This window comes from Dipteris shenzhenensis, chromosome 16, assembly GCF_047967505.1.
Source record: "Dipteris shenzhenensis isolate YYH24624 ecotype China chromosome 16, Dip_SZ_1.0, whole genome shotgun sequence".
Taxonomy (NCBI): domain Eukaryota; kingdom Viridiplantae; phylum Streptophyta; class Polypodiopsida; order Gleicheniales; family Dipteridaceae; genus Dipteris; species Dipteris shenzhenensis.
Window position 1 is genome coordinate 25,194,855 of NC_141611.1, and position 25,996 is coordinate 25,220,850.

General features: G+C 48.9%; 1 protein-coding gene across 1 annotated transcript in view; it reads left to right on the forward strand.

The window, feature by feature from the left end:
* LOC147892738 (rhodanese-like domain-containing protein 14, chloroplastic) overlaps positions 1–25,996 on the forward strand; it is a 91,483-nt gene that overhangs the window by 48,867 nt on the left and 16,620 nt on the right. Inside the window, exon 5 of the mRNA XM_087387687.1 lies at positions 4,133–4,304. Coding sequence (XP_087243813.1) covers positions 4,133–4,304 — 172 coding nt within the window. The remainder of the gene's footprint in view (positions 1–4,132; positions 4,305–25,996) is intronic.

Here is a 25,996-nt window from a genome sequence, read left to right on the forward strand (position 1 = left end):
TTTTGGATGCCACTCCACAGACAATCACCTCTTTCCGGACAGCCTTGGATTTGTTTTGCATTGCAGCAAGGGCTCACATTAAGTAGAACAAATCCAATGGTTTCTGGATTAGTGATGAGGACACTCCAGATTGGGGTGCTGATATTGGCTTTACTTGGATTCAGAGGGGTGTCATTGTCAGGTATCTTGGATGCTAGGTTGGGGTGGGCATTTCTCCAGCACAGCAGTTCGCTCCCGTGTTGGAGAGCATCAGGAGGAAAATCCTATTTTGGAGTTCGGCCAGACTTGATCTTGCATCCAGAGTGGTGGTTGTAAACCAGGTACTGTTGGCTATAGCCTGGTTTGTTTGCTCTTGTTGGTGCCAATCTACAAGCAGTATCACTCAGCTCAAGAGACCTATCATGAATTTTTTGTGGAGTGGATTAGACAGCACTTTAGATGTGATAGCCAGGGTGGCTTGGGAGACTCTTTTTCTACCCACTGAGAAAGGGGGTCTCAATATTATTGATGCAGTGTAGAGCCTTGCTCTGCAAGATGGTGGTCAAAGGTTTGATGCTTGGTCAAGAGCCTTGGAAGGATTTTTTCTTATGCAGTATACAGACATGCACACCTTCTCAGGGAGGACATTGGATGGATAGGCCTAGATGGATCTTTACGTCAGCCCATCTCAAATCTCGTACCTCCCCTCTCATGGCTGCCATTCTGAAAGCTTGGGACAGCTTTAGAAGTACTCTTTGGAGAGCTCCACCCTCCTCTCGTGAAGATATTGACAGGCAGCCTGTCATGTGGAATGATTGCATACTAGATGAGCATGGCATATCACTGGGCATGTCACACTACGTGCAGTGGTCTAGATGGGAGTTGGGCCCTGCATCCACGGTGGGTGCTTGGAAAGCTTTCAGGATGCTTTCAGAGGATTAGAAAGTTCATTCAGTTAGTCACCTCAGAGGAAGTGCAGCCAGGATGCAACAAATAGATGCAGCCATACGAGTGGAGTGGATGGATACAGACCATTTGCCTATCTCGGAGTCCACCTAGTTGGGGGCTTTTACAAGGATAGGTATCCCTCTGCAGGTTATAGCCTTGCAGGATGCACATGAGGATACCCTTGTCTTTCAGGTTCATGCAAGAGGCAGACTCCACAGATCTTCAAAGGACATTCTGTTGGAGGCTCCTTTTCAGCCTGTCAGGATTGCAGGATGCATGGAGATGGGTAGAGACTCACAGTGGTATCTTGATCCAGACCTCGTTCTCCTGGCTCTTGGATCTTGGAGGCTTTGGTTGTATGGAGGTTCCCCTATTAGATCCTTGCAGTGGGATCTAGGGGAATGGGAGTGGATAGATGAAAGGCACTGAGAGAAGAGCATCCCCTTCTTTTGTTACACGGTCAGAAATTCTAGGAGATTCCAGCTCAGTTGTAGAGATTGGAGGCTCTCTAGAGCTCCTCATTGGGATGCTTTTCAGATTTCTGCACAGATGCAGAAAAACTTTTGGAGGAGACTTTGGAAATCCCTCAGGAATAGGAAAATCACGTTATTCATCTGTCTTACTATTCATGGAGGGATTGCAGTGAACTTGTGGAGATCTAGGTTCGGGGCTGACCCTACATGTCCGCGATGCCACTCAGCGGTTGAGTCATTGCAGCATTGCCTTTGGGAGGGCACTCAGGCGAGGACGATTTGGAAGGGTGTTGCTAGGATACTTTGCATCTTTCATAGAGCACCCTTCTTCCTGACCTGGGGATCATTTGCTTGGTTGTCACTCACTGGTCCACAGACTTGAGGGACATGACACAGACATAGCTTTCTTTGTTCAACGACACCTTGTGGAGTCATGCTCCCTCCGGGATGTTCTGTTTACTCCATTCAGGGCTCCCCTCGCTTCTGTAGACACATCTTGGGAGATTCTGGCGAGTATTACAGCATGGCATATTTGGAGAGCCAGATGTACAGAGGCTTTGGAGGACACCCAGGTTCACCCTTCTCAGACTATGGCCAGTATCTCGGCAGATACTATACACACTTTGATGGCCATTTGGGCGAACATACAGGGAACCTCCAGGACTGCTACTGCTAGGAGAGTTGCTTTTCTCAGAGTCTGGAAGGGTTCTCCTTTCTTCTCTGACTCTCCTTCAGGGATGAGGTGGCATTTTCAGCCGCCACCTAGGATTTTTGTTTGCTCATTCTGAGCTGTTTTTTCTCATGCTTGACATGATGTACTCCCGCACTTGAGCTTGCTTTGCGGTTTTTATTCATACTTAACGAAGTACTTTTCTTGAAAAAAAAGAAATCGACGTGATAGGGGAATGAACCAGCCTGAGGCTAATAATATCAATCACCTTCTTATTGCATTGATGCTGCTGAATATGAAGAAGGAGTCTCCTCATCCCCAGTAACAACTCCTTTAGGCCTTGTCGCATCAGGATAGGTTGTATTTTTGGCTGCCATGTGGGGCAATCCACTACCATAGAATTTCTCCACATCATTCATGGAAAGAAAGGATGCAGATAGAGCCATCTTGAGAAAAATACTTCTCCGAATGATTAGAGTATGTCAATCCTAAGAAAATGCTCTAGAACCAATCAGATGGCTCCAAAGATTGTGATGGGGCAGAATAAAAGAGTATTATCGGGATGGCAGCTTCATTGTGGAAAGCAACATGCTGGAAAATGACGACTTAGATATGTTATCCCAAGATAGCAGGAGCATTGATGCAAAGCAATCCCTACCAAAGATGGTAACAGCCTGATATAGCCACTGAAAATAGCAGCAGAACTGCTGCTGTTTTGATCCCCCAAGAGCACATGCATCATATCTAAAGTCAGACAGATTTCCTCCAAAAATGGTGGGAACAAAAGAAGAAAGACTGCTATAACCAGCAGGACAGATAGTGCGTAACTTGAAATGCCGGTAGTCTTGAAATAGAGGTGTCTGGCAGCTTCCAGCAGACTGTCTTCAGGCAGCAACTTTTTTGTAGATATGTTGCGTAGGACTGTCGACCAACAGTTAAGAATGGCAGGGCAGAGCAGGAAGAAATACGGGCAGCACTTGGGTAGCTCCTCCACATGTAGCAACAACCAAAAGAAAAACGAGATCTGGCATAGGCCGACAGCAGCAAGACTTCATGGCATTCAGAATCGTGTGCAGGTGGCTGTAGGATGAGGGCATTTCTGACCATTGCTCACATTAGAGGTAGCACATTTAGCTCAGAATGATCAAGAAATGCTGACGGCGATTTTGTCAGGCGACAGCGGCATCAGCATGGTGGGCTGAACTGACAAGATGTTGTAGAGAGAATCGGCAACTTATTCTGAGAAATGACCACCAGTAGTAGCAAGATTTCAAGGCAGCACTAGCCTGCACACAATATGCTGGAAACTCATGACAAGTGGAGAGAATTTCCATCAGAAATGACGATTTTAGAGCTGTCCACAGAGGAGAAGATGCAGCTCGACGTAGACAGTAGTACAAACTAGTTTCCTAGCTCTGATACCATGTGAAAGTACCAGTAAGAGAAAGAGAGACTTAGAGACATGGAGACACAGGTGAGGAAGGCTGGTGCCCTATTTGGAGCAACAGGTGCAAGATAGGAAACTCTTTGTCAATGCAAGTAGCTGTTCTGATCTTTTCTCTTCTTGTTTGTAAGTGTTTGCAGCATTACAATTCTTCAATATTTTCTACCACTTCTTCTAGGATTTACTTCGGCCAGCATATTGTTATGGGAAGGTTATCCCAATCCTTAGAGCAGATAGTGATTCATACATGGCAAGCAGTTACAATTGCTGCATAGTACTGATAGGTTTTCATAATCCATGTTTATTTGCTTTTGCTCGCTAGGGGAGGTTAATAGTAAGGACATGACCTTCAGTACGTCTATTTGTGTAAATTTTATGACATGTATGCATTTGCACCTGGGGCATCTACCATCAACCATGAAACTTTGATTTGACATTGCATCTTTGTAGAGGTCGGCAAAAAATACTATTCATTCATTACGGGGCGCTTTTGACTTAAAATAATTTCATCGCTTGATGGGTTAGCCACCAAGAGCACAAAGAGTTTATCTTCTCTGCCTCCAATATTGTTTGGGTTTTGCATTTTGCTAATCTTTAAAAATCTTGCAACTTGTACAGAGCGCAATCCAGATTTCATTCATCAGGCATTACAGGCTGTAGGAGGTGACAAAAACAAAAAATTGGTGGTCATGTGTAATATTGGAGGCACATTGCTAACTTATGTTGAAAGAAAAGGATTGAAAGCAAAAAGATATGCTGACCCAGAAAGGATGTTTGGGCGGCAATCCCGGTAAATTTGTGTCACTCTTTGATCCTTTTTCACTACTAAGCATATATTCACTTTTTATTGATCCCAGTAAGGTTTTGATATTGACCATTGACACTTATATGCCATCATATTTTTGCTCTTAAATTGTATGCTAAGACTGCCTTATTTAAACAATGAGGGAATCAGCCCTCGACAAAAAGTGATTTAAATAAGGCCCAAAAGAGTGCACATCCTAAAAACTTACAAAAGAGTGTGCATCTTAGAAACGTACAAAACCTTAATGCTTTTATGCTCACATGACAATTTATGTTTAAACACATCCATACAAGACACGATGCTTAGTTATGAAAGTGATTGTGGATTGGAATGTTGATTTTCTTCTTCTTTTTGTGCAAAAACATGAACTTCTATTAAGTATGACCAAAATACATAAATCTATGAAAAGAAATAGTGAAAAACCTCATGCAAAATCATGCAGAAATGAAATGAGGTTGTCATAACCAAATGCCATGAAGGCCTTGTGGCAATACATGTGAAAAATAAGCTATGGTTCCACTCTCTCATGAAAGAAGATCTCCTAGCCATAACAATGCCTAAGGAGCTCACGCATCCTACTCCCTAGTGGCCATGAAGGTGTGAATAATTTTCTACCGGGTATTAAATAGTTACTGAGAGGCAAAAGTACGAGTCCCATCTACAGCCTTTGTGCATTTGGATCACCATATCTACCATGCAATGTGAGTGGCAATAACTTCCCATGTTGGATCTACAAATGAAGAATGAGGCCTAGTTATAGAGATTGGTGCTGCATCTAGCTGAGGGACTCCTGTGGATCAAGATAGCTGTTACCTTATCACACGACCACCTGTCGACAAGCGTTGACCACATGACGACATCTGTTGACCACATGTTGACCATGTGTCAACACAAGTTAGCCACGCGATCACATGGGTTCATCCAGGAGTACTGTCCGAGGCTGTCAACCACAGGTCGACACATGTTAACCACAGGTCGACACAGGTCAACCACAGGTCGACACATGTCAACCACAGGTCATCAAGAGCTGCGCACACGGAGAGTGAGCTTAGCACATGGAGCAGTCAGGAGTCAGGAGTATTTATATTACACAGTGGTTCAGTGATACAGTGGTGCAGTGGTGCGGTGAACCAACTCACCTGCACATGGAGAATTTACACCATCGGGCTGGCGAGTCAGGGAGTCAGAAAGTCGCCGAAGCCATCAAGAGGTGCGGTGAACCAGCTCACCTGCACATGGAGAATTTATACCATCAGGCTGGCAAGTCAGGGAGTCAGGAAGTCGCTGAAGCCATCAAGAGAGCCAGCGGCGCAACGGCTATCCTCAACAGCTAAGGAGATAAGAGGATGACCAATGGGGAGAAAGAGGGGGAATTCTCAGCGAAGAAGGGACCCTCCAAGGCGGGGGATGAAGATGAAGGAGAAGGGAGAGAGAAAGGCGCGGCATTCAGCATTCGGCATTCGAGAGGGGAGCGAAAGGGAGGAGAGTGAGGAGAGATAGAGGCTAGAGCTACGAGCTCGCCAAGGAGAGAATGTGGAGAGACTTGTGTGCACCTTTTGTCTACTATGGGGATAGACCTGTGTATTCTGCTGATTTGCGACTTGTGTATTCTTGTGACTTGCGACTTGTGACCTGGGGACACGTCCAGTGATATGTACATTGGCCAACTCGGTCACTTTCTCATCTCGCTTGTCTCTTCCGGATATGGGGATTGTTCACCAGTGTAGGATTTTCTTATTTTGCTTATGTTGTGGAGTTCACCGGTGATTGTCATTTAGCATAGTCCACTCGTACGTCGTTGTCCACTGCAGTATAGCATACGACACTCGCACACTACTGCACGGTGCGCTCTGCACGATCCATTGCATTAGAGCATTGCAAAACTCATGCTTCTCACGCTAGTGGCCTTTGGCCTCCGGTAACACTTCCGGAAGGATAGGAACCCCTCCCCCCCCAAACAGTTTATGGCGATCACGGTGGGACACTGCTGGTATTGAGTAGCACGAGAGAAGTCGTGATCTAGGGTCCTAGAGAGAGGTCTTATGCCGAGTAGTTCTGAAACCTTTGAAGGAGCTAGTGAGAGAACTAGGAGGTACTTGAGGAGAGTGGAGAAAAGACTTCCGGCAGACCAAACTAGGTACAAGAAGCATTATGTGCGACGTAAGTTTGCGAAGCCCTCAACTCGAGCACAAAGTGAGCCCACTGGAGCAGTAGCCAGAGCAAGTAACTTCATCGACACTCTCATTGACTTGGACCAACAGGGACCCTGGTGGTCAGATCCGGACTCCGGAGAAGAAGAAGTGCAAAGCGGAAAAGAAGAGGGTACTAAGGACGAGGGCTCCTCAGGGACTCATCAAGGTCAAGGAAGCCCCTCTTCTCTTCCTGCAACGATGTCTTCATCAACCACCTCTTCTACCGGAGTGGTGACTCCATCTGCTCCTGCCTCAACCTCTTGTGGACAAGCTGCGACCTCATCTGTTATGCATAGCTCCGGGCTCCTAGCTAATCCTTCTTCTACATCTATTCCATTGGGGGGTACTTTTGCTCCGGCCATGCCTTTACCTCCCTTTCCATCCACACCGGTGTTGCCTTTTCCACCACCTCCTTCCTTCCCTTCTGCCTACTCATCCATGACTTCAGCTCCGTCCCTTTCTTTCCCAAATGCTCCCCCATCCTCTTTCACCCCCACATCTTCCATGTTCTCACCCTTTCCCTCTGCAACACCGAGACCCCCCACTTACGCGCTACCATCTGGGTACACTCCCTCTATGACTACATCAGTAGTGACTTCCCCATTGTGGTCCTCCACAGGAGGAGTTGTCGGGGTGGTCTCCTCCTTGGGAACACCAACACTCATTACAGCCCCATCAGGACTCCCTCCAACTCTTGCATCTTCTCCAACCTCTCGGGTGGGGATGGCCGTTCTCAGTCCCCCAGACAGAGCTAGACTTCTTGAGCTACTCAACAAGGTCCACGTGAAGACTCAAAAGTTCAAAGGCCACCTCCATGAGGATGCGGAAGCTCATGTGAGGAAGTTCCTCACAGCATGTAAAGCTAAAGGTGTGGAGAATGAGCATGCGTTCCTTCACATCTTTCCTTCGTCATTGGAGGATGCAGCGGATGTATGGTACAGTCAGTTTCCTCCGGACCACTTCCAGACGTGGACAGACCTAAGGGAGGAATTCTTACGCACTTTCAAGTTGGAAAAATTCGAACACATGATTGTCCAAGAGTTGTCCACTGACACCATGAAGCCTGGAGAAAGCATCTCTGAGATGTACACAAGGATGAGGGTCTTGGCGGCAAAGATGTCTGTGCCACCTAATGATGCTGTTATGAAGGGATGGTTTTTGAAAGCATTACCCCCTTCCATTGCTATAAGGTTGGTGGATAAACTCCCTGAACATGCCTCACTTCAAGACTTCCTAAAAGAAGCTGTCAAGATGGAACGGTCACAGTTAAGCTTTGCCTCATCAACGAATACGACCACCCAACTCCCAAGAGAGGAGGGATCATCCGCATGGCAGCAACTCAAGAAGGAGTTAGAAGAAATCAAAGAAGGCCCGAAAGATAGAATAAAGGTGGATGGCCAATCGTCCTTTGAGGCCCAAATTTGAAGTGGCCTTTGGTGCACCGAATGCAAGGGTTCTAACCATGGTTACTGGGAGTGCCCCTCCAAGCGAAAGGTACCTACTTCTACCTCATTTTGTACATTTTGTGAGATCCATGGACATGATGCCTCTGAGTGTAGGTACCTTAAAGGATTAAGGAAGCTTCTTCCAGAGTATACCTCAGGGGAACCTCTGATTGCTGCAGTCAACAGAACGGTACCCATAACTTTTGGACCAGCAGAAGTATCTCCTGCTCCCCCTCTTGCACGAGCATCTGAGCCACCTCCTCCTCCTGTCATGCCACCTCCATTGCTTCCGACTCCCCCTTTGCTCCAAGCTCCTGCCCCCAATTCAATTGGTTCCCCTTATTTCTATCCTCAACCATACTATGCCCCGTACCAACCACCTATGTCAGGAGGTGGCTATGGACCCTCTTATCAACGCGGTCGAAGGGGTGGTTTCAGAGGTGGACGCGGAGGTGCAGGCAGGGGTACAAACTTTAGAAGACCCATCATGTGTTACAGATGTGGCGAGTACGGCCACTACCAAGATGATTGTACACAGCCGTTCGGGGGACCCTCTTGTACACAGTGCAACACAAATGACCACTATACCAGAGATTGTCCCAATAGAAGAGTGGAACCCGCATCCCAAGTGAATATGGTTGATGTAGTAGTGGCGGGGGAGGGCAACAATCCCCATTTGATTGGCGCAGTGTTGGGCGCTGTGACACGGTCACATACAAAAGGTGACAAATGTAAGGGTGACTCAGAGTCAGCACCGGAGACCTCAGCACCAATGAGTTCGACAAGTGTTCCCCCACCGAGGTCATTCTCCTCCTCCAAGGTACACAGTACGCCCAGGAATAGACCACCCATGCTGGCTTCTGATAGTGATTCAGAAACAAACTCGAAGGGCCCACAACCATTAAGGTCAACCACTAACTCTGGGAGTGCCTCATCCTCGGGGGATCACTCTATGCCTTTGAGGTATCAGGAGGTAGTAAAGGGTGTCACGAGAGATCTTCAAACAAGTTCTGAAGATGAAGGTAGCACACGTCAGCTTCCATCCCGCAAGTCCAGAACTGTGAGGTTTGCAACAGAAGTGACAACCCTCGGACAGTACCGGGATAAGGAGGCACGAGTAGGTCCTCCCACTTTGTCCTCAACAGCACTCAACAGAGAAGAGGCTATGGGGACAAGATCTAGTTCTGCCCAGGAAAAAGGGAAAGGAGTAATGGAAGAGAAACCACTGGAGACAATGACTCACAGTTCAGACCTACATCCACATCCTCGTGTAAGCTTCGACCCTCGGCCAGAGGCTAGGAGGATGAAGTTGCAAAAGGCTAATGCTAGTGTCCACCACTACTCCTTGTTTGAAGATCTTATGAGTTTCAAACCCAACCTCACTCTACGACAACTTTGCCTATTGTCCCCCCAAATCAAGCATAAGACTATTACGTTTCTGAATCGCCTCCCAGGAGGTCGACACAAGGGATCTACTCCGAGTGGGCCACCACCAGAGACATTACCGGCTCAGCATGGGTCTACACCGGACCACTTCTCTGCCTACGCTGCCCTCACTTGTGAACAAAGTCCCAAGCTCACCGTGGAGATCCATGGCGTGGAGCTGAAGGACGTCTTCCTCGATGGTGGGGCGGCTGTGAACATTATGCCAAAAGGTACACTCCAAAAACTAGGGTTGAAGTTGACAAGTGATGTTCACTTTCAGGTACGCATGGCTGATCAACGCAGAGTAAAACCAATGGGTGCAGTCAAAGGTGTTCACATGAAGATTGGCGGAGTAACTTTTCTCTCCAATTTTGTTGTCCTTGATATGACCGAAAATGAACAAACTTACCCTCTACTTCTTGGTCGGCCATGGTTGCGGTCTTCAAAAGCCATTCAGGATTGGTCAACTGATGAAGTTCGATTGCCCCTGGGATCGACATCCCTCGAAATAGATATGGTCACAGGGCAGGCAAGGCACATACCAATAGAACTAGGAGAGGAGGATTTTGAAGAACAAGCCGGAGTCGAAGAGGAGCATTGGGCCTGTGGGGACTGGCCCACGGGTGGTGACCAAGGTATCAATGAGGAGACAACCCTAGAAGGATTTGAAAGTTTGACCTACTTGTTGGATCGGGCTGATCAAGAAGACGAGGAGGCTGTCATTTTGGATTGGATGGGAGCCCTGGGCTCATTAGCGGTCAACATGGTGGAACTATGCCAACAAGAAGATCAAGAAGAACACCTACTTGCAGTGTCAGAAATCCACCCAGAACGACAGGGTCTGGCTGAACTAGTTTACGAAAGGATGCCCTTTGGACTTTGCAATAGTCCACACATGTATAAGAGAATGGTCACTAGGGGTACTACAGTGGACACCACAGATCGTACTGAGGACAATGATGGTACTGCAGTAAACATTGAGGATCGTCCAGTGGCCGACATGGAGGACATTGGTCAAAATGATGCTGACAATACTATAGGATCCAATGAAGGATCTACTAGGGACGAGGCTAGTAGGGCACAACCCACCAATGGTACTTCAGAGTACAATCATGGTATTACGGTGCACAACCATGGTACTACGGTGTACAACCATGGTACTGCTAAGTGCAATGATGGTGATAGAGAAAACAGGAACACTAATGAAGACGAGACTGATGATGATAGTGATTTAGAAGAAAGTGACATAGACATTGCTGAACTTGAGGAGAATCACCACCAACAGCTTGAGGTCTTGGGCGGACCCAGGGTGCATACCGGATACAGAGATGAGGACATGGTCGATCTCACTTTGCTTGACCTTTTCTTATCAAAAGCCGACCACCCCTCAATTCAAGACCTTCCGGAAACCACTTATGAGGTGGAAGGCTTACCTTACCGGGGCATGCTGAAATAGTCACCGAGGCATCGAAGGCACACAACATCTGCAACATCTACTGATTCTACATCTCAGTCAATGCCTGAGAACTCCCCAGTTACTTACCCCTCATCTTGGTTGAGAGAAGTGGAGGGGGACTTTCCCCTTGAAGATACTCCAGCACATACAGGACTAGGAATGGGTGAACCAAGTACCTCAACATCCCAATGCATTGCCCCTGTTGATGAGGCACGGAACTGGCGGTATCTCAACATTGGAAGTGAGGACCAACCCAGGCATTTGAAGTTAGCCACTTGGGTCTGGGAACATGACTATCTTCTAGCTGTAGTCACCGACCTTTTTAAAGAATTTGTGGATGTCTTTGCTTGGTCCTACAAGGATCTGAAGGGGGTGCTCGCTGATTTCATGGAGCATAGCATCGACTTATATCCCGATGCAGACCCTGTGATTAAAGGTCCATACCGCATGAATCCCAACTACGGCAAGGCAGTCCAAACAGATATACAGAAAATGGAGCAAGCAGGATTAATCTACCCAGTGGGATTACTCCGATTGGGTCAGTGGAATTGTCATTGTACCCAAAAGAGAGACCGGCAAACTTAGAATATGTGTTGACTATCGGAGTTTGAATGCTGCAACACGACGTGATAGGTTCCCCCTTCCCTTCACAGATAGAGTGTTGGAGACAGTGGCAGGACATGCTTTATACTCATTCATGGATGGATATAGCGGGTACAACCAAGTTCGAGTGAAAGAACAGGATCAGCCCAAGACTACCTTTGTCACTCAATGGGGAACATACGCCTACCGAATGATGCCCTTTGGATTATGTAATGCCCCGGCAACCTTTCAACGACTTGTAACCAAACTCTTTCAAGAGAATATCGGCAAGTTTCTTGAGGTATTTCTAGATGACTTCTCTGTTTTTAATGGTAAATCGGCCTCCCATCTTGATCCGGCCATACAAAATGATCATCTACATAAGTTGAGATGGGTCTTTGATAAGTGCAGGGAAGTGCGCCTGTGTTTGAACCCTGACAAATGTTTCTTTCTCGCACTCCGAGGTGTTCTCCTTGGTCATATTGTTTCTGCTGAGGGCATGACCACGGATCCCGCAAAGGTAGAGGTGATCATCTCATTGCCCATCCCTCGTACACCCAAAGAGGTGAAGTCCTTCTTAGGGCATGTAGGATATTACCGAAGGTTCATACGTTTCTATGCCGACATTGCTATTGCACTGACAGAACTCCTACATCAAGACCGATCGTTTGTCTGGGCCACCCCACAACAACTAGCCTTTGATGATCTCAAGCATCGCCTCGTGAAGGCCCCCATCCTCCGGCAGCCCGATTGGGACGTAATTTTTCATGTCCATGTGGATGCTAGTGGGTGGGCAGTAGGTGCTATACTGGCTCAACCTAACCAGGATACTAAGATTGATTTGCCCATCTACTTCGCGAGTCGACAACTCAATGGAGCAGAACGCAATTACAGTACCACAGAAAGGGAGGGCCTCGGCATGGTTTATGCCATGACCAAGTATCGTCACTACCTCTTGGGCAACAAGTTTGTGATCATCACTGATCATCAAGCTCTTAAGTATTTATTGAATAAGCCTACTCTTGGTGGCCGGATAAGCAGATGGATTCTTCTCTTTCAAGAATTTGAATTCGACATTGTGGTGAGGGCTGGGAGATTGCATCAACCTGCAGACCACTTGTCCAGGTTACATTCCGGGGAACCAGCCAGTGGTATCACCGATGACTTACCCGATGCAGGCTTGTTCGGGATAACAGCACTACCTGATGAATGCCTATTTGCGCTGGACTGCTTCCCACCATGGTATGCCAACATAGTACACCTCTTGTCTACAGGTGGCTTTCCTCCAGGATTAACTCCAACAGAGAAACGCAAACGGATCCTTCAAGCTGCTCCTTTCAAGTTGATTGCAGGTCAATTGTACAAGCTTGGGAAGGATCAGATCTTGAGACGGTGTGTGCTTCCACACGAGACACAATCCATTCTTAAAGAGGCACATGCTGGCATAGGTGGAGGGCATATGGCCTCAGATGCTACTGCTCGTAAGATCATGCGAGCAGGGTTCTGGTGGCCGAAGCTCTTCCGCGACTGCCATGTTCATGTGACCAGATGTGATTCATGTCAACGAGCGGGCCCCAAGCCTACGAGGCGTGAGTACCTCCCTCTCAAACCATTCACTCCGGTGCCTCCCTTCTATCGCTGGGGATTGGATTTCATTGGACCCATCTCTCCTGCCACACGCCGAGGAAACAGGGTATGCTCCGCTTGCCACCGACTATGGAACCAAATGGGTCGAGTCAAGAACTGTACAGCCCAGGTAGTAGCCACATTTCTATATGACCAGATCATCTCTCGGTTTGGTTGTCCTGTTGAGTTGATAAGTGATAGAGGGTCTCACTTCCTAAATGACACCATTGCTGCACTAGTTCACCTGCTTCAAATAGTTCACAAATTTTCATCTCCTTATTACCCACGTGCCAATGGTCTAGCTGAGAGCTCAAATCGCACGATGTGCGGGATCGTGCATCGACTTTGCCTAAACTCTCTAGCCGATTGGGACGACGTACTTCCAGCTGCTTTATTCGCCTATCGAACGGCTTACAAGGCGAGTACTGGGTATTCACCCTTCGAGCTGGTCTATGGACTGGAGGCCGTTATGCCTTATGAGTTTCATCTTGACACTCACAGGATTCTTCCAGCCAAAAATGACAACTTTGAGGCCTGCACAATGGAACGCTTGTGGGATTTGGAAGCACTGGCAGAGCATCGACGTGAAGCAGTTTTCGCTCAAGAAGTCTGGCAGAAGCGACAAAAAGCTTGGCATGACCGGAACCTCAGAAAAAGAAATTTCAAAGTCGGAGATTTAGTACTCTTGTATTCCAGTAAGTTTCTCAAACACAAACCTAAGTTTGTGAGTGGTTGGACAGGTCCATTTTTCATTGCCAAGCTTATCCCAAGTGGTGGAGTCTACTTGGCCACTTTGGAAGGCAGACTCCTACCTGCACCGGTGAATGGGTCACGCATCAAGAGGTACCATGATCAATGAGAAAACACCCTCCTAGTCCTTCTCCTTCCTGGTGACATCTTCTCCCTCTGAGTGAGGGCCACTTTCTCTTTCTACAAGGGTCCTCCTCTCTGCCCCTAGTGTCACTTTCTCTCTCTACATGGCTCCTCCTCTCTCCCCTTGGCGCCAAATTTTTCTCTCTAAATGGGTCCTTCTCTTTCCACCCGAGTGTCACTTTCTCTCTCTAAGTGAGCCCTCCATTTTTCACCCCGAGTCACTTTCTCTCTCTAAGTGAGCCCTCCATTCTTTACCCCGAGCCACTTTCTCTCTCTAAGTGAGCGCTCCATTTTTCACCCCGAGCCACTTTCTCTCTCTAAGTGAGCCCTCCATTTTTCACCCCGAGCCACTTTCTCTCTCTAAGTGAGCCCTCCATTTTTCACCCCGAGTCACTTTCTCTCTCTAAGTGAGCCCTCCATTTTTCACCCCGAGTCACTTTCTCTCTCTAAGTGAGCCCTCCATTTTTTACCCCGAGCCACTTTCTCTCTCTAAGTGAGCCCTCCATTTTTCACCCCGAGTCACTTTCTCTCTCTAAGTGTGACCACCTTTTTTCATCCCGTACCACTATCTCTCTCTAAATGACCACCCTTAAAATGTGGCCTCCCTTTTTTCACTCTGTGTTACTTTCTCTCTCTAACTACGGCCTCCCCTTTTCATCCTGTTTCACAAACTCCTTCTCCTTCTACCTTCTCTCCAACTCCTACCTCTCTCTTACAAAACCCTTCTCTTTCCACTCTCTGTCCAACTTCTACCTCTCTCTTACAAAACCCTTCTCTTTCCACCCTCTGTCCAACTTCTACCTCTCTCTTACAAAAACCTTCTCTTTCCACCCCATGTCCAACTCCTACCTCTCTCTTACAAAACCCTTCTCTTTCCACCCTCTGTCCAACTTCTACCTCTCTCTTACAAAAACCTTCTCTTTCCACCCTATGTCCAACTCCTACCTCTCTCTTACAAAACCCTTCTCTTTCCACCCTCTGTCCAACTTCTACCTCTCTCTTACAAAAACCTTCTCTTTCCACCCCATGTCCAACTCCTACCTCTCTCTTACAAAAACCTTCTCTTTCCACCCTCTGTCCAACTCCTACCTCTCTCTTACAAAACCCTTCTCTTTCCACCCTCTGTCCACCCTGTGTCCAACTCCTACCTCTCTCTTACAGAAACCTTCTCTTTCCACCGTATGTCCAACTCCTACCTCTCTCTTACAGAAACCTTCTCTTTCCACCCTTTGAACAGCCCCTCCCCGCTCTCCCTTTACCACCACCCTGCCCCTCCCTCCTCCTCTCCTGCACAACAGCCCCCTCTTCCCCCTTTACCACCATCCTTCCTCCCCTCCTCCTCTCCTGCACAACAGCCCCCCCCTCTTCCCCCTTTACCACCATCCTTCCTCCCCTCCTCCTTTCCTGCACACCAGCTCCCCCCCCCTCTCCTCCTTTACCCACCACTCTCCCCCCCCCCCCTCCTCCTCTCCTGCACAACAGCCCCCTCTCCCCCTTTACCCCCCTCCCTTCCCCTCTCCCCTCTCCTACGCCACAAACCCCCCCCCTCTCCCCCTTTACCCACCACCTGCCCTCCCCTCTCCCCTTCTACGCCACAGCCCCCTCTCCCCCTTTAGCCCCCTCCCTTCCCCTCTCCCCTCTCCTACGCCACAAACCCCCCCCCTCTCCCCCTTTACCCACCACCTGCCCCCCCCCTCTCCCCTTCTATGCCACAGCCCCCTCTCCCCCTTTACCCCCCTCCCTTCCCCTCTCCCCTCTCCTACGCCACAAACCCCCCCCCCCCTCCCCCTTTACCCACCACCTGCCCTCCCCTCTCCCCTTCTACGCCACAGCCCCCTCTTCCCCTTTACCCCCCTCCCTTCCCCTCTCCCCTCTCCTACGCCACAAACCCCCCCCTCTCCCCCTTTACCCACCACCTGCCCCCCCCCTCTCCCCTTCTACGCCACAGCCCCCTCTCCCCCTTTACCCCCCTCCCTTCCCCTCTCCCCTCTCCTACGCCACAAACCCCCCCCCTCTCCCCCTTTACCCACCACCTGCCCCCCCCCTCTCCCCTTCTACGCCACAGCCCCCTCCCCCCCCTCTCCTGCGCTACAGTTTTCCCCCCCCCCTCCTGCGCTACAGTTTCCCCCCCCCCCTCCTGCGCTACAGCCCCCTCCTCCCCCTCTCCTGCGCTACAGTTTCCCCCCCCCTCTCCTGCGCTACAGTTTCCCCCCCCCTCTCCTGCGCTACAGTTTCCCCCCCCCCTCCTGCGCTACAGCCCCCTTTCCCCCCCTCTCCTGCGCTACAGTTCCCCCCCCCCCTCCTGCGCTACAGCCCCCTTTCCCCCCTCTCCTGCGCTACAGTTCCCCCCCCCCTCTCCTGCGCTACAGTCCCTTTCCCCCCTCTCCTGCGCTACAGCCCCCCCCCCCCCCTCTCTTGCGCTACAGCCCCCTCCTCCCCCTCTCTTGCGCAACAGTCCCCTCCCCCTCTCCTGCGCAACAGTCCCCTCCCCCTCTCTTGTGCATCAGCCCCTCCCCGCTCTCCCTTTACCCACCACCCTTGTCCTCCCCCTCTCTCCTGCGCAGCCCCCTCTCTCTGCCCACGTCCCAGGAGCAACTCTCCCCCCTTCTCCCCCCTACACCCTTTGCATCACCTCCCCTCCTAGCTCCAGCCCCCCTCCTCCCCCTAGTCTACATCTGTCCTTTTACACTCCCTCTCCACCGACACCCCTTCCTCACTCTTTTCCTCTCCATCGAAGCATGGGCCTGCACTGGTGGATCTGCTCAAGTAATCTCTCGTAGCAGATTCCGGGCTTAACCTCGACATCAACACCTCCTCCTTCCTCCTTGCCTCTCCAGACCTCGACATCGACACCCCTTCCGTACTCTTTTCCTCTCCATACGACGCCATCGTTCATGCCTACCCGTGCCTCTCGTCACAAGTACAAACCCAGATTACCCCGCGATACTTTATTCGTTGACTTCCATCGGGCTCGATCAGGCCACACGACAGGATCGGGACCATCTTCCATGGCATCACTTGGCAAACGTACCACTGATGACCTGGGTGCCGGGTCTACACCACAAAGCACTTCGAAACGACCTCGAGCAGTTGCAGATTCACCTCCCTCCGACAGGATCACTATCATATCGGATGAGGAGCTATCCCCTTTTTCGAGTTCCTCTGATTCAGATCATGGAGGCTCTGACTATCTGCCCCCCACAGGTACAATCAAAACACCATCCAAGGCATCCAGTGGGCACAGCGGTCACAGTAACGGTGGCGGTGATTTGGCCCCACCAAGTACGGCTTGTGATCTTCCACCCCCAGCTTCATCCTCCTCGATCATTCGGGTGGTTTTCAAACCTTTCCTCGATCCCACACTCAAGCTGTCTAGCATCTTGTCACCTGATGAGATAGCCCGCATGTCTCTCGTGGAGTTTGATGATGTCACACTTCCCCAGGTGGACGTCCAAATGTGTACTGCGTTCATTCAGTCTTATGACTTTGCAACAGACACATTCGGATTCTTGAATTCCCGTCACATGTTCACTCCTAGTCTCGTATCCACATATCTCCGTCTTCCCACACTTCCCTTTTTGCCCCCTCACACTGGCTCACCCACATTCCTGTCCTTCTTGTCTACCTGTAAAACTCATCGCAGAGGACATGAGTGCAAGAAAGTTCTCGAGGGAAACAGCCGAGAGGCGCTTCTAGCGAGGTATCTGTTCACACACTTCTACTCTGCCCCAGGCCACTTCTTCATCACCAAGGCGATCCATTCTGCCTTAGACTCCATCCTCTCGGTCACTCCCTATGATTTCGCCTCACTCTTCTACTCTGCCTTTCGTAACACAGTTCGCAAGCGTCGGGGCACATATACCTGTACTTGTGGGCCCCACCTCACCTTCTTACTTCATCAGTGGAAGGCCAACCCTCCGCCCATTGTCACAGGTCGCCTCCCTTCCACATCTCTCTCCCCTCCTGTCACCCCCTCTTCCACATCGTTCACTATCACTTCCAGTGTTCCTTCCCCCGGGACTGCCTCTTCTCCTCTTTCGCTCAGGAGGACACCTCGGCGAGCGCCACCTCATGAAGTTTGCACCGGAGCTTCTTCAGAATATTCTGTTACCGGTGCCACAGCGTTACCATCAGTGACATGTCTTGTATCTCCATCAGTCGTGCCCGTGCCAAGACTTGCCTCTCCATCAGTCACACTTGTCCAGGCTTCTCCAGCGATCTCCAGACTTTCCATGGGAGGGATTGCACCAGGTACACCTCCTGTTGTGCCAGTGACGACGACTGTTGTACCCGGGACTTCCTCGACAGGTGTATTGTTACGTAGGACTGCAGCTGTTTCGTCTTCACCCCCTACCACTTTCACCGATGCAGTCATCCCCACAGTTCAGGCGACCTCTGACCATGTTTTGGACCAGGTATTGGACCTGAATCTTAGCCTGGGACCCGACTCCCACTCCCATGGGCTTTCTCAGGAGATGTCATCCCAGGGTGTACTTCACATTTCAGCCTCCCCAGGCAGAGACAGGACTGGAGACGGGAGTGGGAGCCCCTCTCGCGGAGATGCTCCATCGGCCACTTCAGCCTCAGAGGAGGTATTTGAGGGAGGGATTCTGCCCAAATCTGTGGATTGCCCACCCCTTCATGAGAATGATATGTTCACAGCTTACATAGCTGCTTCATCGGGCCCACCTCTTTCAAATATTTCCCTGGTGGAAAAACAGAATGAAGATTACAGCCAACTACTATCTGTCCTTCACAAAAAACGCTCACCAGTATGTGGGGAAGAGGAGGATCTCACTCAAATCTTCACCATTCCCTTGCAGGACTGCCTCGCACAGAACAAAAAGCTCTCCAGCAAGAGCTGCGCACACGGAGAGTGAGCTTAGCACATGGAGCAGTCAGGAGTCAGGAGTATTTATATTACACAGTGGTTCAGTGATACAGTGGTGCAGTGGTGCGGTGAACCAACTCACCTGCACATGGAGAATTTACACCATCGGGCTGGCGAGTCAGGGAGTCAGAAAGTCGCCGAAGCCATCAAGAGGTGCGGTGAACCAGCTCACCTGCACATGGAGAATTTATACCATCAGGCTGGCAAGTCAGGGAGTCAGGAAGTCGCTGAAGCCATCAAGAGAGCCAGCGGCGCAACGGCTATCCTCAACAGCTAAGGAGATAAGAGGATGACCAATGGGGAGAAAGAGGGGGAATTCTCAGCGAAGAAGGGACCCTCCAAGGCGGGGGATGAAGATGAAGGAGAAGGGAGAGAGAAAGGCGCGGCATTCAGCATTCGGCATTCGAGAGGGGAGCGAAAGGGAGGAGAGTGAGGAGAGATAGAGGCTAGAGCTACGAGCTCGCCAAGGAGAGAATGTGGAGAGACTTGTGTGCACCTTTTGTCTACTATGGGGATAGACCTGTGTATTCTGCTGATTTGCGACTTGTGTATTCTTGTGACTTGCGACTTGTGACCTGGGGACACGTCCAGTGATATGTACATTGGCCAACTCGGTCACTTTCTCATCTCGCTTGTCTCTTCCGAATATGGGGATTGTTCACCAGTGTAGGATTTTCTTATTTTGCTTATGTTGTGGAGTTCACCGGTGATTGTCATTTAGCATAGTCCACTCGTACGACGTCGTTGTCCACTGCAGTATAGCATACGACACTCGCACACTACTGCACGGTGCGCTCTGCACGATCCATTGCATTAGAGCATTGCAAAACTCATGGCTTCTCACGCCAGTGGCCTTTGGCCTCCGGTAACACTTCCGGAAGGATAGGAACCCCTCCCCCCCCAAACAATAGCCCTCGTGCTACCATGTAAAACAAATTAAGGTCTTCATTGTATGAGGCATGTGACAACCCCAATTGATGTCGTAGATATGTCTCCTTATCCTATCAAATTGGTGCGCCAAATGCAATACTAAATGGACTCCAATATTGTGAATGGGGATCCTCACCAAAGCTCTATCTCCAAGAGGTGACTAGGAGTCCACCATGTTGAAAGAGCCAAAAGAACATGGAAATTTGTCTCTTCCAATAGAATCCCAAGAGTCATTTCTATAGGGAGTGTAAAGCCAAAACACTCCTAATGCGCTCTCTCACTAAGTGTCCACTACAAGCTCCGAATTTATTCTCATCTATTATTCTTGACTCTGTAGTTGAAGAAGAAGAGAGTATTGTGGAGGGACACTGCATCAATCCATCACCACTCTCCTAGGTCCCATGGTAGGTGTAGCCACCATAAATCCAAAGGTCCCATGGATTATCCATGACAAGAGAGGGGCGAGAATCTATGCACTATCACGCATCAATAAAGACAATGACTCTGATCATGGACAGAATAACATCCTTGATTGCCTCTTGTGCTATCAATTAACTATTCTTCAACCCTCAACTTCATAAATAACTGTCTCACCTTTCCACTTCCAAACGATACAAATAACTAGTAAAGGAACACCCGTGTCACAGAATACGCCCAACCAGTGAACCATCTACCCTCTGTGCGATTGGTCTCGTGCAACAAACTAAGGATACTTGTGTCAATATGTAAAGTACATCTACAATCGTGCGTGATGATATGCAACTCTGGTGAAGGAAGCTTTGTGAAGACTCTCCAGGTGCCTACTATCAAGGCTGGTCCCATCTAGACCACTACGTGTATCCCAAATATGCTGAAAGCCTGCAATATGCCAAACTACTTGTGGACCGATGTAGTAAATACAGGTCCGAACCTTATACTAGAGTGCTACGTAAGTCGTGCTAAACAAAAATCTTCAAGAGACTATTAGATGTGTTAAGTTAAAATAGATGGCCTAAGGATTTTTGACTGTACGGCTTATGCTCATATTCCCAATGCGAATAGACGAAAATTGGATAATAACTCAATTAGAGGTATATCTGTTGGCTACAATGATGATCACTAGGCCTAAAGAATTTGGTATCCAGAAGCACACAACATCATCACTAGCAAGGATGCAATATTTGAGGAAGAAGAAACTTTTTATACTTTCACCATAGGATATATTGTTCTATCCTATCACTGAGCAAGAAGAGAGAGGGAACGTGTGAAAAGACGGAAATTATGAAATTGGAATCATCCGTACAATCATCTAGGAAGGCGTGGAAGCGCAATAGGAGGAATTTGCTGCAAAATAAGAGTGCTGGGAGGGAGAGATGAAGACAATACACCACACTAGGGGCCAAAAATAAGGGCTGCCCTTCCCCCCCCCCCCCCACAAGCTCTTTATTGCAATAGAAAATAGCTTTGTACAACTGGCTCTGAGAGCAGCATGAAGCTAAGTATAACTTTGAATGAATCTAGGAGCTCTAAGGCCCCTTCTTTTATAGACTTGGCCTAGCTAAAAGCTAGACCTGCTTTTCTAAAGCTAAATTGAGCTTTCTTGCTTTTACCCACTTTGGGGCCAGCTTTTACATCCTTTTTAGAACCCCATGGAGCCTTCTGTAATGACACCATCTCCTGGGTGCTTTTTGCCTTGTTGGACCTGCTTTTTGCCACTTGCTCCATCTTTTTGAGCCTTTTAGCACTCTTGCAAGTCCTACTGAAACCGGACCAAAAACCCTTAAAAAAATCTGTATTCAGCTTTGAAATCCTAAAAACGAATCATTGCTGGTAGAAACGCATCTTCAATTCATAGCAGATAATCGCCAAGACTAGATTTCGAATTTCATAGATAACAGGGAAAAACAGCAACTAATAGCTTCATCTAACGATTAGCAGTAGAAGATTTCTTCTGGGAATCAAAACGAGCTGAGAGAGGGAGAGAAAGAATAGAGATTGCTACTTCCACACACAATATTTCACAAGAACTTCGCGATAGAAACTAGAGAACACAAACTGAAATAATCAGAATTGCAGCACTTATCTCAAAGATTCTTCGTGATAGAATAGAGGGAGAGAAGGAGACGCAGCACGCGCAACACTAGGGACCAGAAATAAGAGATGGGCCCTCCCAAAGGTCTTTATTGCAATAGAATAATACTTTGTACAACTGGCTCTGATAAGAGCATGAAGCTTGAGTACAACTCTTGAATGAATCTAGGAGGCCTGGGGCCTTCCTTTTATAGACTAGGCCTAGCACTATCGACTGCTTGCCACTATCGGAGCCACATTTGGAGTGGTCACGGAGATCCCCTCCCTTCCTGGCATGCCTTCTTCCTCGGCAGAGGCAGTCAATGCAGACGGGGTGCCTCGTGTTAGGGTTATTGTCTCTGACCCTAACATCTCAGATGACCACATTATGCTTCAGCGTCTAGACGGCTCTCTCTTTCGACAGAGAGTCTAGATTTTACGTAGACAGGACCAGTGTAGGATTTGCAGGATTCTTGGGCACTTTGCTAGAGACAGCCCAAGGAAGAGAAAAAGACCCAAGAGGTCTTCTGGTGCGGCTCCTTCACGTAGTACCACGATTGCACCTCCCCAGCACCCTGTACCACGCACTTCAGGACCACCAAGAGCAACAGGGCGCCCTGCTTCACGCACCCCAGGACCACCAGGGGCAGCAGGGCGCCCAATGCCCACAGCACACCCAGTACCACGATGGAGAGCTATCAGAGCGGCTCCCTTACCTCAGGAGGAGACTTTTGATCTTATTCAGATAGACGCCTTCCAGACTCCAGAGGTGGATGTTGCTGCAGCCCCAGACACTACAGTTCCACATCAGGAGGGGCCTTTAGATCCACCAGCCCGAGTCACTTTAGTCTCTGACCCCTTGGTTTCTGACCATGAGGGGACTACAGGTACTTCTTCCCCGCAGACTGTTCCTACCACAGTCAGGACAACTGAGAAAGTGCAGGCGCAGATGAGGGCTCCTGATTCCTCTTCACCCCAGCCACAGGCCTCCTCAACCCCCAGCTCCAGTTCTGCTGATAGAGGCCTAGCAGGTCCTTCTCCTCTATCTTCCACGAGTGCAGGTCTTCTTGGCACTCCTCGGCCAGACTTGCTTATCAGGAATTCTTTTTCGGCACTGGCAGATTCGGCGACTTTCATGGATGATGAGGAGTTTGTGCCCTCCACCTTAGGGGTCCCGGTCATTGGGATTCCTTCTAACAGGGCCTCCCTTTCAGCAGGTGTGGGGATCCTTTCACCTGTTGAGTTTCCTGCCCTCAGCAGGAGTGTTTCGGCCCAGGGGAAGCTGGTCTCCTCTACTAGGTCGGGTAAGCCTTTCCATCCAGCATCCTCTTGTCGATGAGGATAGTCAGCTGGAACATATAGGGCCTAGGCGGAGTTCCACACCGTCGCCGTAGGCAGCTGATCCGGAACCAGCTTCATCCAGGCGTCGCTGGAGGTGCTATTGATATCTTTTTTATCCAGGAACACAAGCTGGATGCCATGATTGCTCTAAGTCTGCTGGCAAACTGCTTTCAGGACATACCTTCTGGTCGCCTGCTATGGGCACAAGGGGAGGTACTTGCATTTCGGTCTCTCTTTCTATTCTCCCCTTGGTTGCTGGTCCTGGTATTATCTCCCCTTCTAGAGCTCAATGGATCATTATTTTGATTGGAGGGCATAAGATTGGTCTTCTCAATCTTTATGCTCCCAACAATAGAGGGGAGCGGATCTCCTTTTGAAAGGAGTTACTCTCTTGGGCCCCCATTGCAGATTCTTGGATCATTGGTGGCGACTTCAACATGGTTGAGTTGCCTTCAGACAAAAAGGGAGGCAGACAGGGTGGAATTCATTCTTTGGAGAGGGCAGCCTGGGATGCCTCTCTCTTTCAGTTCAGTGGCAGAGACACTTGGTTGGATGATGCCTTTCATATTATGCCACAGTCACTCCTGTACTCTTGGTCGAATAGGAGAATACACATGCCCATTCATACACGAATTGACAGATTTTATGTAGACGATTGGGCACTTGACAGAGGAGGATATGTATGCATTTCTACTGGGGTTTCCACCTCAGATCATTTTCCAGTGGTGCTGCAGATTCTTGAGCCTCATCGGAGAGGATGCTCTGCCAGTGTCAGGATTCTGGATGCTTTTTATGCAGAGGAGAGCCTCACGGAGGATATTTTACAGATTTGGGTTTCTCACATACAGGGTGGAGCTATCCTTCCATCTCAGGTAGCTGCAGCCTTATCCGGAATTAGTGACTATTATCATACAGTCGTTGATTCTAGGAGACGTGAGATTCTCAGATGTGAGATTGGTATACGCCAGCAGTTAGCGTCCCTTCAGAGGGAAGAGCAGAAGAGGCCCACAGATGCTTGGATTCAGGAGCGCCTTGCTGCAGCAAGGGCTCATTTGCAGACATTGTTGGATCAGAGAGCAGAGTATGCCTTTCATGCACGGGAATCCTTTTGGATTCAGATGGGTGGCAGGGTCAACAAACACTTTTTCTCTACTCATGGGCCTAGACATAGTAGAGATAGTGTTTTGCAGTTTGCTGACTCAGACGGGGTGTTACAGTCAGATCCTGATGCTGTCATGCGTGTAGCTTCAGATTTTTTTGCATCCCTTCTTACTGCAGATGCAGGCACACAGGCCATTGATGATGCCAGAGAGGTTATTTGGCAGTGTATCCCTGTATTGGTGAAGGATGAGATGTATGTTTGTCTGGATGCACCTTTCACCAATGCAGAATTCAAGACTGCATTACTTGCCCTTCACAAGGGCAAGTGCCCAGGTTCAGATGGACTTATCCCCTCCTTTTTTATTACTTTTTGGGAGCAGATTGGTGATCACATCACATCAGCCCTACAGGGCGTGTGGGACTCTGGTGAGATGCCGGACTCACTTACAGATGGTCTCATTCATCTTATCCCAAAGGGGGGTAATAGGAATCTTGTGTCTCAATGGAGACCCATCACTCTTCTGGGCACTTTTTACAAGATTCTGGCGAAAGCCATTAGTCTACGGCTACATGTTTTTCTTCCAGATTTGATTCATGACACGCAGACAGGGTTTGTGCATGGCAGAAGTATTTTTGATAATATTTTCTCATTTTGGTAGGCCTCAGAATGGGCCATGCAGAGCCGCCAGAGATTGGCCATTCTACTCTTGGACTTTGAGAAAGCTTACGATAGAGTAGACTGGGATTTTTTAGAGGGTACTCTATCTCGCTTTGGTTTTTCAGATGCATGGATTAGAGGAGTATCCTCTCTCTACAGATCAGCCCATAGCCAGTTGCTCATTGGGGGGGTAAGAGGGGACAGGTTTCAGATTTCTAGATCCATCCGCCAGGGATGTCCTCTTTGCCAAAAAAACAGTGCTGATTATATTACTTCGAAAACAAGATACATGAGGTCAGCTTTGCAGCTGACGGGGCTGCGTTCACAAATCGGACGCAGCCCACCCTCGCAGCTAAGGCATAAGGTTGATGATAAGGCCATCAAATGCATTTTCAGTAGTTACAGCTCACAGAGCAAAGGATACAGGTTGTTTCAGCCTAGCAAAGGCAAGGTAGTTGTCAGTAGAGATGTGGTATTTGCTGAGCATGCCCCTTTATCTTGGCTGGACTGTAAAAAACAGCCATCAATGGAAGCCTTTGATGTATTTGATGCCATACTAACCTTCACAGATTCAAATGGTACTTTACAAGGTCCGGCTCCAAATGCTTCTAGCAGCTCACAGCCTCCTCCTGTTGCCCATGTTCAGCCTGATTTGCAGCCACATCATGATTGTGCTATTGAACAGGCAGTTACAGGAACAAGCTTCTCAAGTCAATGCCATGTTGCTGGGTATAGCCTTTCACAACAAGGCGGGCTTTGTAGCGGTCAACACTGCCATCATCTTTCCGCTTCAATTTGTAGACCCACTTAGTGCCTATGGCACGCTTGCCTGCTGGCAAGTCACACAACTCCCATGTGCCATTTGAATGAATGGAATCATGTTCAGCTTTCATGGTAACCATCTATTCTCTGCTATCAAATGCATCCTTATGACAAGGGGGTTCCTCATTGCAAGCTGTAGCAATCAAAACAACATGAAGCAAATTGGCATTCAATTGTTTTTTACCGCCCCTGGTGCGGGCAGCCAAGGGCTCAGCGTGCTTGCTGTCCCGTAGAGTATCCAAGAGCCACCTTGGAACTCGTTTTTTGCTGTCTAATGACAGCCTAT